General features: G+C 41.8%; 5 protein-coding genes across 5 annotated transcripts; 3 read left to right on the forward strand and 2 right to left on the reverse strand.

Annotated features, from left to right (window-relative positions):
* Nucleotides 1-528: 528 nt before the first annotated feature.
* CLUP02_00121 (uncharacterized protein) lies at nucleotides 529-921 on the reverse strand (the record flags this gene model as incomplete). The annotated part of the gene is made up of 1 exon (XM_049279173.1): nucleotides 529-921. One exon carries the CDS (start codon nucleotides 919-921, stop codon nucleotides 529-531), a length of 393 nt encoding a protein of 130 aa, XP_049135130.1.
* A 5,226-nt stretch (nucleotides 922-6,147) lies between these two features.
* On the forward strand, nucleotides 6,148-6,378 carry CLUP02_00122 (uncharacterized protein; the record flags this gene model as incomplete). Its single annotated transcript, XM_049279174.1, has 1 exon — nucleotides 6,148-6,378. A coding segment is annotated over one exon (231 nt), but the record flags the coding sequence as incomplete, so codon positions are not given.
* Nucleotides 6,379-10,646: 4,268 nt separating this feature from the next.
* CLUP02_00123 (solid-state culture specific ATP-grasp domain-containing protein) lies at nucleotides 10,647-10,967 on the forward strand (the record flags this gene model as incomplete). Its single annotated transcript, XM_049279175.1, has 1 exon — nucleotides 10,647-10,967. The coding sequence occupies one exon, from the start codon at nucleotides 10,647-10,649 to the stop codon at nucleotides 10,965-10,967; it is 321 nt and encodes a 106-aa protein (XP_049135132.1).
* Nucleotides 10,968-11,364: 397 nt separating this feature from the next.
* CLUP02_00124 (WD domain-containing protein) lies at nucleotides 11,365-14,609 on the reverse strand (the record flags this gene model as incomplete). The annotated part of the gene is made up of 3 exons (XM_049279176.1): nucleotides 11,365-11,459; nucleotides 11,516-14,212; nucleotides 14,282-14,609. 3 exons carry the CDS (start codon nucleotides 14,607-14,609, stop codon nucleotides 11,365-11,367), a joined length of 3,120 nt encoding a protein of 1,039 aa, XP_049135133.1.
* An 887-nt stretch (nucleotides 14,610-15,496) lies between these two features.
* On the forward strand, nucleotides 15,497-16,603 carry CLUP02_00125 (NmrA-like family protein; the record flags this gene model as incomplete). Its single annotated transcript, XM_049279177.1, has 1 exon — nucleotides 15,497-16,603. The coding sequence occupies one exon, from the start codon at nucleotides 15,497-15,499 to the stop codon at nucleotides 16,601-16,603; it is 1,107 nt and encodes a 368-aa protein (XP_049135134.1).
* Nucleotides 16,604-17,194: the final 591 nt, after the last annotated feature.

Genomic DNA, 17,194 nt, shown 5'->3' on the forward strand with positions numbered 1-17,194 from the left:
AACAATGGTCCTTTGGGACCTTGTCCTATTGTATGCGACCAAGTTGTTGTAGAAGACCTGGCAGTATGGGCGTCGGAGAGAGTGGGCGTTGACCAGGCCATTGTGGGAGTGATATGGGCTGCATCTTTTCGTGGGATTAGCAGCTGTGAGCTATTAGCCGCCCACTGATATAGACGCCACAATTGTGGAATCAGACCTTTTCCGGCCAGGGTACCATGTGCTCCCGGAGCTTCCGTTTGAACAACACCTGTTTATAAACATCGCCTTGCTCAAGACGCCCGCTATTCCCAAGTTACGAACTTCATCACTCTAGTTAAGTGGACAGACGACACGTGAGTGAGGGATACGGTGGGTCTTCTAGAAAGAGTCACAGGCCCAGACAGATATCATTATGATAAAAATTGCCTCATTAATGATTGTAATTATTCAGATGCTGCCTCTTTGTTGAAAAGGCATCGCTAGGTATATCATACGAAAGCTTTGAGAGCACTCTGCATCAACCACCTCTTTCTTCGTGGATGTTGGCTCTTATGCCTTGTCGCACTTTAGGTTCCAGCTGCTCTGCGGCGAACAGACGACCGCACCATTGAACTTCAGTGTAGTCTTCGCCTGGCTGCTGCGTGCGTGGTTGTACGTGATCCAAATGCCATTTTGCGCAATGTTCCTGCCATCCGTCGATCTGCAGGCGGTGTTGACCTCGTTCCACCATCCGGCCTTGAGCTGCAGCTCATCTCTGCGGTTGTTGATGGCCCACTTGAGGTCTCCGAAGCTGAGGTCGTTACCAGTCCAGAGACCAGAGCACAGGAGACGCTGGGCCTTGGTTGTGGCGCCAACAACGGCAGGTGCAGGCTCAGCAACTGCTTCTGGTGTAGGTGCGGCCATAGCGCTGGCTGCGAGGAGCAGGATGGCTTGGAACTTCATTTTTGTTGTCTGGGTCCCTTATTGATCTGTTTTTGTAGGGATTTTGCCGTGAATTTGGGTTAGATGAAGGGTTGATTTCAGACTGATGTACGATATTATGAGAAGCCTTAACAGTCTTGGGGATAAAGAGTTGCTGTCTTGGAAACTCGATATATCAAGCCAAACTGTTGACTCAAATACTCGCACACAATGGATTCAAGGACACTACCTCGCCATGGTAATTTCCTCGATAGTATTCAAGAACACGCTATGCCTCACATGTTGTACATGACTTGTACCGGCGGGTCGACGTTTAATGCAACTGAGTCCCTGATTTGCTCACCTGTCTCTAGAACCCCACTACAGCGAAGCATCCCACCGGTGAACGGATATCGGCAGGATAAATTTCGCGAACGATGATCAACAGCTTGGTTGGGTGGCCTCGGTCCTATCGGCTATCCCGTACACACAAAATCCACGCGGTATTAGCCCGCGTATTCGGGTACACATGATTCAGTACAAGACAAGCCAAAGGCCCAAAGCTCTACAAAGTGTTGTTGCTGCAATTGGCGGCTGGAACAGGGTTATGTGAAAGCGAGTTATTCGGCTCCGAACCTCTGTAAACTGGAACTTGGACCAACGAAGTACGTACAATTAGACCGCTTGAACCACGCAAGGTTTACAAAGCTTAACTGATTAAACACCGCTGCAATCTTCGCCAGCCGTTCGTATTACACGCGAAATGGTTGGAGCATATTGGGGAGGATATCCATTCAGGATAAATGATCTGTTGATCGCGAGAAGCAGATATCCCGCGAAATTACTTGGCTTGTCCACGTTTGGTGTGTTTTTTCTTCGCCTAACATACATTAAAATCATCAGCCTTTGGACCTTCACTCGAAAGGAAGCGTCAGCGTCATTGTACGCAACCTTATCAACCGCTGACTTGAGTCATTCGTACCTCACCTCCGGATTAAATGTTGAAATTTAGTTGGGTTCATAATAGCGACAGGCAACTCGGATGATCGGATGCCGCAAGTCATGCGGTGGGCGATTCTAAGATCGAGGCGGGCCACTTCTACCAAACTTCATCCTCTCTAGCTGTTCAAGTGAATGGACTCATCTGGGGATAGTGCGGGAACATGCAATATCAAAGCCGATGTAGCCAACCTTGAATAGACAATGATGTCACGGAGGCCGTTGTTCTTTAGAGTTCTCAGAACACAAGCTTTGTGGCCTATATGTGTCGGATTAGAAGTCTAATTCGACCGCGGCATACAGCCGACTGCGCAGGGGCTAATTAGGGGCCCTATTTATAATTATTATAGCTAGCCTAACCTACGGTTAGAACCTCCTTTTTATACTTACTACGTAGATATTTATATAGTCTAATTAATCTCTTTATTAACTACGGTTCGAACTAATTACTTTATAATAGGGATATTAATACTAATTAGTAGTTAAATTTTATTATTATAGATTAGTAAAGTATCTCGTTACGTAAAAGAGACGACCTCTTAATACCGCACGGGATAAGAGATTTGTACTAATTAACCTTACGAAAGTAGATAAAAAAGGAGGCGATTTTTAAATACCGTACGGAATTAAGTAATTATAGCCCTTTATTACCTACGAGAGGTCGATATTTATTATATTAAACTACGTTAATTAACGGAACTACTTAAATAATTAGTTTTTTTACTATTACCCCGAGTAGCTTTTTTACTAAACGACTTTTTTATAACCGGCCCGTAATTAGAAATTAACTAGTTAAATTAATAAAAAGAAATACCTATATAACGATTACTTATTTAATTAATTAGCGCAATAAACGAGCTTAATAATATAATATAAAAAAGTACTATGTAATTAAAAAAGGGGATCTCTAAACGTAAATATTCTTATTTAGTAGCGAAAGTAACCCTATAGGAGTTATTAAACTAAGAGATCTATAGTATATAAAAAAGTCTATTATTATAAGGATCTTATAAGTACGATTTTAAGCCCGCGATCTAAACGACCTCTTCGTAACTCCCTTAACTACCCCCCAGGTATTACTTAAAAATATAGTATAAGGGACGGTTTAATAAGGGAGGAGGGGATTTAAAAGTCTTAATAATATCGAGTTAAAAGTATTACGGATTTTAAAAATTAACTTAAGAAAAAAGCGGCTACCCTAAAGTAATCTTATAACTTCTTATTAGAGTTATTATTAGCTTAAAAAAAGGCTAAAAAAACGAGGATCTAAGGGGAAAAAAAAAAAATCCTCTAGAGGGCCGCTAAAAGGCTTTTTTTTATACTAACTCTTAGTACGAGATTACTAATTTTAAGAAATTAACTAAATAATAGAAGGGATTATTAGTAAGTAATAATTACCTAACCGTAATTAAGCTATAAAAAAGACTACTTAAAAGATATAAAATAGGGTACCGAGAGGCTATAAAAGATATAACCTCTAAGGTATCTAACCTTATTACGTATAAGTAATAAGTAGGTATTTTTAGTAAATTTTTAAAATTTACGATCTTATAAAAAAAAGGGCTTAACTTCGTTAATTATACTTAACGGCCTATACGGTTCTTAATAGCCTATATAGCTCCTCTACGAGCCGCTTAGTATTTATTTTCGACTATTTTTACGGAATACTACCCTAAAAAAGGTAAGTTAAGGAAAGAAGCTATTTAGAGATTATAAAGAGTACGAGGCTTAGGAGGCTAGAAATATACGGGATAGTAAAAATCGGTAACTAATAAAGACCCCGAGACTAATTACTATATCTTCTTATAGTAATATAAACGTTTGCTACTACTATTATTAAAAGGAACTACTAAAACCTACCCTTTTATATTAAATAAAAAAGAGGATCTAAGTAAGTACGATAGCTAGCGATCTAAAAGGGTAGTAGTAATTACTAAAAATAATAAAAACGAGAGTAGTAGCGAGACGGCGAGAGGAAATAAGAATCTCCTAGACTTTAATAAATTCGTTAAGTAATAAAAATATAGATTTATTATAATAAGCGCGCGGATTAAATATATCCCCATTAAAATTAAATATATTAGTAACTATTAATACGGGTATAAGCTAGAGTACGACCCTTAATAAGTTAGGGTAAAAAAAAAAAAAACGAAACCCGATCCTAAATAGAATCCTAATCCCTTATAAGTAAATAAATATTAACCCGGATTATTAGGGGACGTAGATATATAGAATTACGAATTAGCTTAATAATAAGTAAATTAACGCGGTATTAATCTATTTAACTAAGGTCTATAAAAAAAAGGGGCTATAGGGGTAACCCCTATTTTATAAAATCGTAAACGACCTTAGCTATTAGCTAAACGAATAGTTCGCGAGCGTAAGCTTAAGAATCGTAAAAGTAATTAATAAATTCTTTTATAAGCAAGGGGTATTACTAGCGTAACTATAATTGCGAGAGCTATATAAAATATTAGTAGCGATAATTATAGAAGAGGAATTCGTACTATAGAACTAAGTATAGGTCGATAGAGCGTATAATTACTTTTACGAATTTAGAAAAAGGGTAAACGACCTAGATTTCCTCTTTATAATTACTAATAAAAATCTATTATTGCAAAAGGATATACCGGGGCAAAATATAGTACTAGAAGTACGATAATCGATAATTCTACCTATTTTAATCTATAACTCGTTACTATTACTAATATAAAATTCGGCGCCGATTAGCTAATAAAAAAGGAAGTAAACGACCCGAAGTTATTAATAATACGTAGCGACGTAGGGATCGTATATAAATATTAAAAATCTAGTAGTAAATACGAAGTAATTTATAAACTTTAAAAAGATCTTTTTAAAAGAGAAATTATACTCTAGGGGGAAGTATGAGGTCTTATAAGAAACCCTAACGATGTTTTATAATTATTATAAAAAAGTCGGAATTAGGGAATACTAATACTATTTAATAATTAATATTATACTTATAAGTAAAGCCTCTAATTATTATTACGAAGCGGTACGTAATTTTAATCGAAACGACTTTCTTAGTATAATTAATATAATTTAAAGCCGCTTTAAGACTTATAATAGGAACCTAGAGCTCCTATTTAAACTACGAGCGATTTTTTTTATATTTATAGCTAGGATAATAGAGGGTAAATTGCAAGTAAAGATCTTTAAAGAGCTTATCGATCGAATCGATAAGCTAGCGAAAACCTAGCTAAATAAGGGGATAAATAAGCGGAAAGTTAAATATTTTTATACCGTAGTATAGCGTATACTAGAGGTAAAAATAACCTTATATTAAGTACTTAAAAACTACGAAACGCTCTACTTAAGGCTAAGATCTAGCTTTAATATTAAAGTAAGAATACTACGCTAAACCTACCTCTAGGCATACGACGGCCCTTATTAATAATATTAAGTCGATCGAACGTATAATAAGAAAAGAAAAGAGGCTAGATATGGTAATTACTAATAAAGAGGCCCAGATTTATTAAATAAATAGAGATTTAACTTACGGGTAGGGTAATAGAAGAAGCAATGCTATATTTATAAAAAGGATAGATATTAATTAACTACTCTGAGAAAGAGCGTATTAAATTATATAAATAATATAAAAAGTCGAGGGTAGTAGATAATAAAACTAGCCCTTGTTAGTTTAACTAATTCCTTGTTATATATAAGGGTAGATCCGGGGGTACGGAACTTAGCGACGGTAGCTAAAGTAGTAGCTTAAAGTATATACTCCCTATAAGAGATTTAGAAAATAAAGAAGATCTTACCCCCTATACTAACAAATTAGATTATAATAAAATCGACGAGGTTAACTATTCTTTTTTCGCCCCGTTAAGCTCTAGAAGATATACGAAGTTAAATAAATAGAGGGTAGTAGAAGCTTTTAATAAATAGGCTTTTATTTATAAATAGTAAGGGAAGGTCCCTTAGATAACGGATATAAAAGTAGCTAAAAGGGCGAATTTAATAAGGCTAAAGCCTATTTTTTTAATAATTAAAAAGAAGATACTATCTCTCTTAATATCTAAAGAAAAGGAATATAGTACTAAGTAAATCTAGGGGTAGCTAGAGGGGTCCTTTTTATACTACTTAGATCCCTTATATACTAAGCTTATATAGGTATTCTATGCGAGCAAAAAGTACGGCCTAGACGATTTTTATAGGATTATCTTAGATATTAAGGTATTATAATAATTAACTAGAGGAAAAGGGTAATTCTAAGCGTTATAAAAGATCGCACTAGTAATACTTAATACGTTAATAGCGGGTATTACGAAAATTAGTTTTAGCCTAAATAAGGAAATCGTCGCCCTAAGTATAATAAAAGTAAAAACGTATTTCGGAACGATAATTTTCTATATTTTACCCGTTAATACCCCATTTCTCTTATATTTAAAAGATATAGATCGACTAAGTATTATATTTAATAACACGAGAAATAGAATCTTTAGTAGTAAGTACTTCGAGATAGTCGAACGATAATAGGGGTATGCGTTTATAAAGCTTACTAACGACACGAAGTTAATTAATTACTTAACGGAAAGTGAGCTTAGAAGACTATATTAAAGATTTAAATACCCGTTAGTTACGAGGCTATATAACCTCTTAAAGTAATTAAGTAATAATAATATTAAAATAGGGGCGCTAGAGTAGTTAACGAAAGTATACTATTAATACTAGATAAATACGCAGAGCCTACGTAAATTTAAGTTTAAATTGCGTAATAAGCTTAACTTTAACTAGGAAATCGTCGTCGATATTTTTTATTTAAATAGTCGGCTAGTACTATATATAATCGACGTAGCTATATCCTTTTAAATAGGGCAATTCCTCTAGGATCTATAAGTAAAAATAGTATAAGTAGCCTTATAAAAAAGCTAGATTAATATATATTAGGGACCGCTAGATAGTATTAAAACCGACGCTAGTACTAGCTTTAAGTTAATAAAATTTAGGGATAATGCGACGGCCTACGGTATATAGCTAAAAGTCGTACCCGTTAAAGCGTACTATAATATTAAAAAAGTAAAAAGGGTATATTAATAATTAAAAAGGGCGTTTAGAATTATTAAAAAAGAAAATCCGGATTCTACCGACGACGAATGCCTCTAAATAGTACTTAAATATTATAATAATATTATAGGGCCTAACGGACTTATACTAACGCTATTAGTATTTAGAGTATATTTAAAAACGACCTTAGCCTTGCTACTGTTACTAAGCATAAGCTAACGAGCCTAAGTAGTTAAAAAAGTAATATAAGTACTGCGCGAGGTAAGTATAAAAAAGTAAGTTAACGAAGTAATTATTATGCGTAATAGGCCCGATATAGGGAATAATCTAAATATATTACTAAATTTAGATATACGAGTATAGTACGAAATTACTTAATAATAGGCTGGGCTATATAAGTTAATTTTTGTTAATAAGCGCTCTTATATAGTTGCGAGGGATCGCGACTAGCTACTCGAAGTATTAATTATAGTAATTAGACCGTATTATATAGATCCTAATAAGGTAATTTCTAACTTATAAAAAGAAGAAGAGCCAAGGGAAATTATATAACCTGCAGCAGAGGTATAGGAAATTATCCTTAATAAAATCGTCGTAATAGTATTAATAGATAATAAGGAAAAGGAAATTACTAAAAGGGCACTAATACTACTAGTAAGACGTCGTAGAAGACCACGGCGGCAAGCCCTAACGTAGCAATTTATTACTAGTAACGAGGTAATTAATACCTTTTATATAGTAAAAGAGAAAGCTAATTTTAAGCTAGCGGTTAAACTACGTAAGGAAGGCGTAATTATAACTATTAAAAAGCCGTATAAGGGATTAGATCCTATTAAAATAAACACTCTTCGCAATCGAGGGGTCTATTAATTTATCTTATATAACCTAAAAAAATATATAAACCTCTATATATTTAAATTATAAATAGTTCGTAAGATTAAAAAGAAAAGAACACCCTAGCCGTATAAAAAGTCTAAATACGTAATTTAGGGGTACGGTAACGTTAAAAAGGTAACGCTACTTATATAATTACTTATTATATAGCGCTATAGCTAACGATTAATAATAGTATTAATAATATTACTACGGAAGAAGGGATATGAGATTTAGAGCCGTGATATTACCTAGGCCTATACTTAATCGGCCACAGGGCTTATAAGGAAAATCCTAGCCTATTTACTAAAGAAAATAGCTAGTAAGTACTTAGAAAGCACGATTATTAAAGTGCTTAAGCTACTATATAGGCTCGCAGAATCGGGTACCTATTAGTAAGCTACTTACTACGATTTTTATATTAATTAACTATTAATAGTTACTTCTACGTACGACCCGTGCTTACTAATAACGGAGTATAAAAGCGACTAATTTAGGATTATCGGAATATAAACTAATAATATATTAAGCCTTTTCGATATTAACTTTATAAAGAAGGAGGATAAGGAGCTCTAAAAAGCGGGCTTTATAATAAAGCTAAAAGAGGTCCTTATAATAAATACCCCCCTAGTATTTAATAGCGGGATTCTTATAATTAAAAGGGAAACCGTCGTTTTTTAATAAAAGGGGTAAGGTAAGAAGATTAACCTCGTCGATCTAAGTATAATTAATATTAAAAAGCGGTATAAGGCTAAGCTTACGTAAGGGGTATATATTATAAATATTTATTAGCCCGAGGTAACTTTTAATTATATTAAAATAGTATAAGTTATAAATCTAACCGAACGAGACGTTAAGGTACTTAATAAGCGGCTTAAGTAGTAGTAAACGAATCTCGATCGAGGTCTTATTTACTACTTAATCGATTTTATAACTAGTAAGCTCTACGTCTTCGTTAATAAGTTATTTATAAATAATAACGACTTTATTTCGTAATTAGAGTATATTATTATCCTAGCTAACGAGAGTATAAGTAAGAGCGAATTTATTATATATAGTAATATAATCCACTACTTATTAACTAAAAGTAAGCGGGTAATAAGAAGTATATTAGCGTCGGAGGTTTATAATATAGTTAATAGTATTAACCTCTCTTATACGATTTTAATAATATTAAAAAAGATTACTAATCGAATTAGCCTTTTACCTATTCTAACGGTTATTTATACCAATTCTTATTTATTATACGAATACCTCGTTAAATTAGGAACGACGAAAGAAAAGAGGCTTATAATAGATATTATAGCCCTTAAGTAATTATATAAAAAGCGCGAGATACTCGAGATCCGTTAAATTAATAACAAAAATAACCTCGTAGACGCTTTTATAAAAGTAGTATTAAATAAGGGATTAAAGTAATTCGTAAGTAGTAGAAAAGTTATTATATAAATAGAGGGATAGGTTATACGAAAAGAGTAGAGAAAAGGGGGAAAAGGAGACGACTTAGTAAACGGGCCCGAGGTCGAATTATACCTCTAACTATAGCGGTTAAATTAATAAAAAAAAGAGAAAGTTAGTATTAAATTAAAAGTCTAATTCGACCGCGGTATATAGCCGACTATATAGGGGCTAATTAGGGGCCCTATTTACGATTATCGTAGCCAGCCTAACCTACGGTTGGAACCTCCTTTTTACACCTACTACGCAGATATTTATATAGTCCAATTGATCTCTTCGTCAACTACGGTTCGAACCAACTACCCTGTAATAGGGATACCAACAGTATGCTTATCCCTGTACATGTGCTTCTCCACGCTGAATCGTTCATAGTTGCTATAGACCTAGTTGCGTAACCTCCCATATAGCAGTGCACCTGATGCGGCTGGCCTTGGTTTGTCACTGCTGCTCTGAGCACGCCGACCTCATCCCCGGCCAACTGATCTTCTAATGAGTTCTGTGACCATCATGGGTCTAGCATGGTACCTTATGTTGAGGTACGCTGTAGTATACCATACCTTATGGATTGATACTGCGTTTAACATACCTAGTCCCAAGCAACAATGGAGACGTGGGTTTCACGCCTGATTATGGCAACTTGTCCTTTTTATCCAGATTTCTCCAATTCGCCCGTCTTGTTAGAGGGCTTTCTAAACAAGAAATAAACTGCTATCTTGAATCTTTCCCCCTTTTCTCGCAGGCCCAACTTGGCTTCCACTGCTAGACATCCCTTGACACAGCCCGTGGCCTACTACACGCGTAATGCTGGACATTGCAGAAAGATTATCAATGAATAAGGTCGTGGAGTAGTAGGTTGATGCGCAGTGGAAAATTTGGATGCGGAAAGCTCAAGTTTCACTTACCTGAGTTGTCAAATACACATAACAGCTTCTCTAGCAATATGGCAAGACGGAGACGGGCTAAAGCAGGTTGCAACAATCGGAAAAGGAAACAGCTTTTTGCATATCGTCATTTACCATATGTAGCTCCGAAAAGCAGCATAATCAAAGATCGGCACAGCGACAGCTGAAGATTCGTTCACTTGAAATGAGCATCTTGCCATCTCCGCCACGAACAATGTCCCTATCACGCCAATTAAAGTCCAACGAAGCTTTGAAAGGATTTCCCCGTGTTTGGTAGCAGAATACCTTTGGATTGTTTAGTCCGTTGGCTTGGTTAATGGCAAAGCTATCTCTTGTTTGTTCTTTTCATGCTAGAAGAACAACCTCAATAAAGATTTTGATGCTAGGACAGAGACCTGCGATATACCGCGAGGTACACGAGACGCCATTATTTAAATCTTAACATGTGCCCCCGACTTCTTCAACTTCCACATTGTCGACCTCAACATCAGAACCTCAGGTTCAATGTGCCTCCCCCTCCCACGAAATCACTTCACAGCCCGTGGCCGCTGGAGCGCATCTTCCTTCTCCAACAGCTACAAGAAGTCCTGCGACGCTTTCATCGAGTTCTTCCAGAAGGAATTTGGTATGGGGACGATGTGCGTGATCAGATGGTACGATGATCCGGGCACGGGCTGTGGCCTGGCTGACGTGGCTATCGGTGCTGAGGATGTGGATGGGTTCCGGACGGCGATGAAGAGGGTTCGAGATTTGACGGAGGTGACTTTCCAGTGTTCCTGTATGAGCAAACGAGGAAGTGGAAGAGCTATGGTGGGTAGATTCTGACTTCCGAGGCCTGAGGATGTTTTCTCAAATAGACAACGGACAATACTTGAGATAGAGGAACTTGGCTGGGACAAATTAGGCGAAGCTTTGCGAGCACGTGAGAAAGTAATATGGAATGATATTCACGAGCTTGAGCTCAACTAGAACTATATCTTGACCACGCCCAACCCACCCCAAAGTAAGGCCAGCGTAAAAAGATGATGCCTGGCTCGCTGTGTCCACCCCATTCATAAACACCCAATAGGTACGCCGACTCCCGAAACCTGCCGACGAAGACGCCTTGCCGACTTTTTTGCTTCTCATCATGCCAACTACCAGTAAGGTTACTTGATAGGTATACTATACAAACGCTGCGTCTTTGTTATCAGACCAGACTTTCAATCCTTCAGCCGATCCCTCACGGCTCAATCTCCATTGCACCGTCACTCTCGAGATTGAGGTCGAGGACACGAGCATACTGGATGGTCAGTCGTTGGAGTTCCCTGAATTTGCCTGAACGATTTTTAGCATGGCTACCTCATGAAGAGTGAATCAGTGAATCAACTTACCGAGAATCATGACAACGCCCTTCAGGAGCTCCTTGCGGTCCCAGCCACATATCTCGTCCTCTTGGCTGAACCAACCCCGGCCGCCCTCGCTTGGCTTCTCGTCCTTGTTTCTTAAGATACCGCCGAGCAGGCTGTTAAGAAGCTCTTCAACCTTGCCTCGATGACCCTCGGCACCAAGACGCTTCGCATACATGAACAAGTAGAGCCGGAACTCGTCCCTTGCATCCAGGTGTAGAGCGGCGGCAATGCGGTTTTCAAGATGAGCAATACTCACCGTTGATTCAAAGCCCTCAAAGCCGTCTTTTGTCAACAACATTTTGACGATGCGCTGCAAGGTGTAGGCGCGACCCTTGAGAAGGAACTCATTCGTTGTGTGCCTTTCGAGGTAGGGAATGATACCGGCGGAAACGTTGGCTGTACTGTCGTCCTTGGGCTTCGCGGGCGTGACGGGTCCAACGGCAGTCGGCTGCAGAGCGCCAATCGATGAGTCGTTACTGTTCCAGTACTGGGAGCCAACAGCCCACCAGGCTTCGCTTACCCGCTGCCATGTGAACATGTCCCGGGTGTAGCAGTAGCCGTCTCCGTTGGTCAGCGTCACCACAATGTGGCCAGCCGAGTTCAGTTGAGCTGATGTGATGCCGGGACCTGGTGTTGTTGTATTGAGGTTGAGCGACGTTGTCGCGAGTTCGAGGACGGGGCCTAGTGATACTGGGGGATGCAGGGCTGCTTGCCTTTGTAGGTCCCAGACGTGGCACAAACCGACAGCGTTGATGCAAAGCAAATAATTATTGCGGCATTCGAGGATGACTGGTTGGGATTCCATGATGATCGGGTTCATCAAGCGTCGTCCAGCGGGTGTCCAGGTGTAGATACTGCCATCTTCGCATGCCACTGCCCAGAAATTCTTGTTGCCAGTGACAAGGATGACTGCTCTCGGCAGGTAGTCCTGCCAAAGAAGCGTCCCACGCTTGGTAGCAGAAATGAATGAGGGGTCCCTGATTTGAGCAGGGTTTCGAGCTTCAAGGATGATGTTTTCGGGCACCTTAGAGGCGTCATCTGTGCTGCTTTCCGGGAGCAAGACCCCTCGTTCGAGGGGCCTCACAATCTGAGATCTGACTTTGGGTACAGCCAGCCGAATTTGCGCAAAGGCAATCGATGGATTCAACACCGCAGGCCTAAGATACTCAGGTGTGGGTACAACGCCGTAAGCAGCCGGCACGACCGAAGCTGGCTCGACGCCATCGACGCCATTCAGTACCACAGGCGTTGGCCCCGTTGCCTGCCGCTTTGATGCGGGATCCTCTTCGTCCTCGCCCTCGATGACTGGGGTCTTGCGCTTATTTCCGAGCAGCATGGCAGCAACGCCACCTTTGGGAAGACCCTCGAATGGTCTTTCAAGGTCCAAGATGGTCTGGGGTGTATCGTTCTGTGCAGCCTTCGATGTCGATGTTGAGCCCACTAGCTGGGTTTGAGGGAGAGACGATTGGCCGGTGCCGGATGAGGATACAAGGAGAGGCGCAACACGTTTCCTACCGTCCTTGCCAACCGTCACCCGGGACTTGAGCTCCTTGACTCTCTCCCCCGACTTATCGCCATTCTCTTCTGCAGGCTTCTCCCTCTCTTTCTCTGGCTCGACATTGCCGTTGGTGGGCCTCGGCGTTGATGTGCCCGTGGCTGTCCCATTGCCAACCGGTTTGGTTCCGTTAGTCGCAGGCGTTGCCCCTTTGGAGGAACCCGGGTCACCCATCAAGGCGCCCATCCTTGACTCTGCAGCTCGAGACTCGCCAGCTTTACTTTGATTCTCCAGGTTCAGACCTTCTATGTCCTCTGCGATACCCATGCCTTTCCTTGACGCGCCGTACTTCTGAAGAGCCTTGTCATTTTCGCCAGCGTCCGCAACCCAACCAAGCTCCCCGTGATCGAATGATATTCCGAGAAGTGTGCCGTCCAAGCTGGCGGCGAAAATGGTAGTTCCGTCGGGTGACCAAGCCAAGTCAGAAATGGATTTGCTGGCTACATCCTGAAGAATGACTACAGGTCGTGAGGTGTTCGTATTCCAGATACTCAGGGTCTTGTCTTGGCCTGCTGAGGCTATAACAGTGACCAAGGCATTGTTGTCTGGTTGCTCCGCCGGATTCTCCGTATGAAACAGGCGTGGTGAGAACATGCAGACCTCGGTCGGCCCTTCGTGGCCGATTAGGTTGATCTCACTGTCCCATCGTGTTCGTTCAATTATCGCGACTGAGCTGACAGGACCATTGACGGCGTTTGGGGCGGCAATGTGGTTCCCATCAGGAGACCAGGAGCATCGCCGAAAGTAAGTAGTCAACGGTGAACTCTTAAAGGGCCCGCTGATTGTTTGCTCCAACACAAAGTTGTTAACCATATCATGTTGCGTCGCATTCGGTGCAGGTGGCGTAAAACGGAAGATTTTAATTGTTCGATCGTCGCTGGCGGTCGCAAAGAACTTGTTTGCAGGATCGAACGTGATGCCTTTTACGTGACTTGAGTGGACGGTTATGGTCTTGAGCTTCTCGAAGCTGTGGCCCGACCAGACCACAATCTTGGAGTCCAAGCCAACCGACACCAGTATGGAGGAATCGTAGGACCAGGCAAGGTCCTGAACATCGTTCTCGTGTCCGACGAGTCGCTTGTACGTCTTCCAATTCTCGACCGGTGGGGGTTCTGCGCCAAGTCCTGTAATATTGCATTAGCATCCGTCACGTCGAGGGCATAGCGCATTGGGTTTCGGCAGGAGCGCATTACCAAAAGAAGCGACCGGGGGGTTCTTGTCAAGATGGTAGACGCAAATAAGCTTGTCATCGGCACCTGATGCGAGATATCGACCATTTGGAGAGAAGCGAACAGAGTGGATGGTGCCGAGGTGATGGCTCATGTGGCAGAGCTGTCTCGGCTTGCCTTCTGCGTCACCATTCGCATCGCCATAGATGGCCTCGGTTGACCACACTCTGACATGGCCATCGCCTCCAGCGGTCGCAAGTCGTTTCCCATCGGAGGATACGTGACAGCTGTACACCTCGAAGTCCTTCTGCTCGCCGGAATGGCTCAGCCACGTAGGCTTAATGACGCGCATCGCGAATGGCCCCCAGTGTCATTTAGACCAGGTCCACGGTCGAGAAGGAGGGTCTGTACGAGAATGCGACGTCGATCGGGGTGTTGCTGAACTTCTCGTCGATGAGTAAGGCGTTGCGATTGATGCGCCACGATGTGGTTGGTGATAGTGAAGCTGGGGGAACTTAAAGCTGAATACGCAAAAAATGGCGACAAGCCAAACAGGTGGGCACAAATTGGGGTTGATTGAATCCCAAGAAAACGCGTTCTGCGGAGCCCGGACGCCCTGGAATTCGCGTCAAAAGCTCCTGCTGCTGCGTACGCTAAATGAGCGGCCAATTGACACCAAAACTGCAAAGGTACGTCCCGTCTTGAGCTGCTGCACAGACCACCTTCGCGGTCTCACATAGACTCGGGACGGATTAATGACCCTCCTCAATCTACGTACCACTACTCACACCATGCATGGAGTACCTTACCTACCTTAGTACCTAAGGTAGGTAATTACCTTACGAACCAAGAAGGAGCGGAGGGTGCAAGATGAGGTAATCGCCTTCCTTCCGTTCAAGTCCCCGGAGCCGGACAATCTTGGTGGAGCATCTTGGCGGCGTTATCGCGGAGCGGAGTCGGCTCGCAGTTCCTCCTCGAGGATCCACATTTCCGTGATAATTAGCCCAAAATCGGTCTGTCTGTTCATCCATCTTTATCTTCATGTCTTTACCTTGAGAATCTAGTCAGCGAACCATGCCACGGCAGGATCATAACAAATCAAGCTGACAAAATCTGCCCGAATCCCCTTATACAGCGGTAACGTTATTCCCAGTCATGGCTGAAATATTCCGTTTAGAAACGACTTAGCCTCAAATCTTTCGGGTTTCTATAAAGATTAACGAATTGGTATTTTCCCTCATGTGCTTTCCAATACATACTTGTACCACGCTATCCTTCTTGCATAATCAGAAAGCCACGCCGCAATCCAACATGAGTTCGCACGAGAAGAAGATATTGGTCGTCCTGGGCGCTACCGGAAACCAGGGTGGCTCTGTAGTTCGAGCATTTCTGAACGACACAACTTTGTCGAGCTATTGGCACGTACGAGGTGTAACTCGAAATCCATCCTCTGAGTCCGCGGTCAAATTATCAAAGCTTAGAGCGGAAATGGTCTCTGCCTCCCTCGGCTCCGTCTCGGAGCTCAAGTCAGCGTTCGAAGACGCAACGGCGATCTTTGCAGTGACAGACTTCTGGAGTGCGATCAAGACCGAAGAGGTCAAACACAGGGTCCAAAGCGAAGAAATTGACCTCGCTATTGCTACTCGGGATCTAGAGGAGACTTGGGGCAGAAATATTGCAACAGCGGCAGCCGAAATACCGACTCTAGAGCGCTTCGTCTTTAGCAGTCTCCCACCTGTCTCCCAACTCAGTCAAGGAAAGCTGAAGCACGTTCACCACTTTGACGGCAAAGCCAACGTTCTCCAATATATTCGACAAGAACATCCCACACTCTGGGCCAAGACTTCACAGGTTTTGGTTGGATTCTACAACTCCAATATTTTACCCGACTCGTATTTCGGACCCAAATTCAATCCAGTGACAGGAAAAGTCGAGTTCGAGGGGCCCGTGAGTGACGACAATCTTATACCATTCATCGATGCTTCGTCCAGCACCGGACATTTTGTCAGGGCTCTGGTTCTTGATGCGCCAGCGGGTACAATCCTGGCGGCTTACGACGAGATGAAGTCGCTCGGAGAGTGCGTCGAGTTTCTACGTAGGGAAACGGGTCGGGACTTTGTTTTTGTGCAAAGAAATGTCGAAGAGATGGCAGCCGAATCGCCGCTAGGTCGTGAGGCTCCTGAGAGCTGGGTCTGGCTCGCAGAATATGGTCTCTTTGGAGAGAAAGTTGAAGAATGGAAACAGCTCCTGACATTACCCGGAGGTCTAGAAAATAGGATTGGAACGGTCAAAGTCGATGAATGGCTTTCAGCACAGGACTGGAGCAAGGCCTTTCAATCGGCTTAGTGTAGTCATGCAGTCGCAACACCTTTATTGTTACGAAACGCAGGATAAGCTAGCCGGCAGTTTTCCTCCTCATTTTCAAACGATTGATCAGTGTTTCGTTCGAACCATTGCTATATGAACATGCTACGGCATTTCGATGGAACTGACCCCTTGTTTTGCTACTTGCGGCAGATGTCTTTGGACATTGGCTTATCTGATATCCATGGTTTTCATGAATCTTATTATCTCGACACTGTCGGCTCCGTCTATAGTCCTTGGTCCGTGTCGAACCCATGCCTTCGCGATAACATGTTGAAAGATAGTATACACCGGCCGACGCCGACGAAGAAACTCGTGATATCGCAACTCGCTGGCAACCAATTCTTAAGCGAAGCATCCGACGTTTAGATGTCTTGCCTGATTGAGCATCAACGCCGATGCGGGCACAACAACCCGTGGCCGCACTGCATCACATGCAAGCCTGACAACATGGAAAGCCAAGAACCCAAGGAGAAGGTGCAAGCACGTCCGGGCGTCTCCGACAACAGCTAAAGACTACATACAATCAGGCAGAGAGATATGCCTCGAATCAGATTGTCCGGCATCGGGTGA

This window comes from Colletotrichum lupini, chromosome 1 (assembly GCF_023278565.1).
Source record: "Colletotrichum lupini chromosome 1, complete sequence".
Taxonomy (NCBI): domain Eukaryota; kingdom Fungi; phylum Ascomycota; class Sordariomycetes; order Glomerellales; family Glomerellaceae; genus Colletotrichum; species Colletotrichum lupini.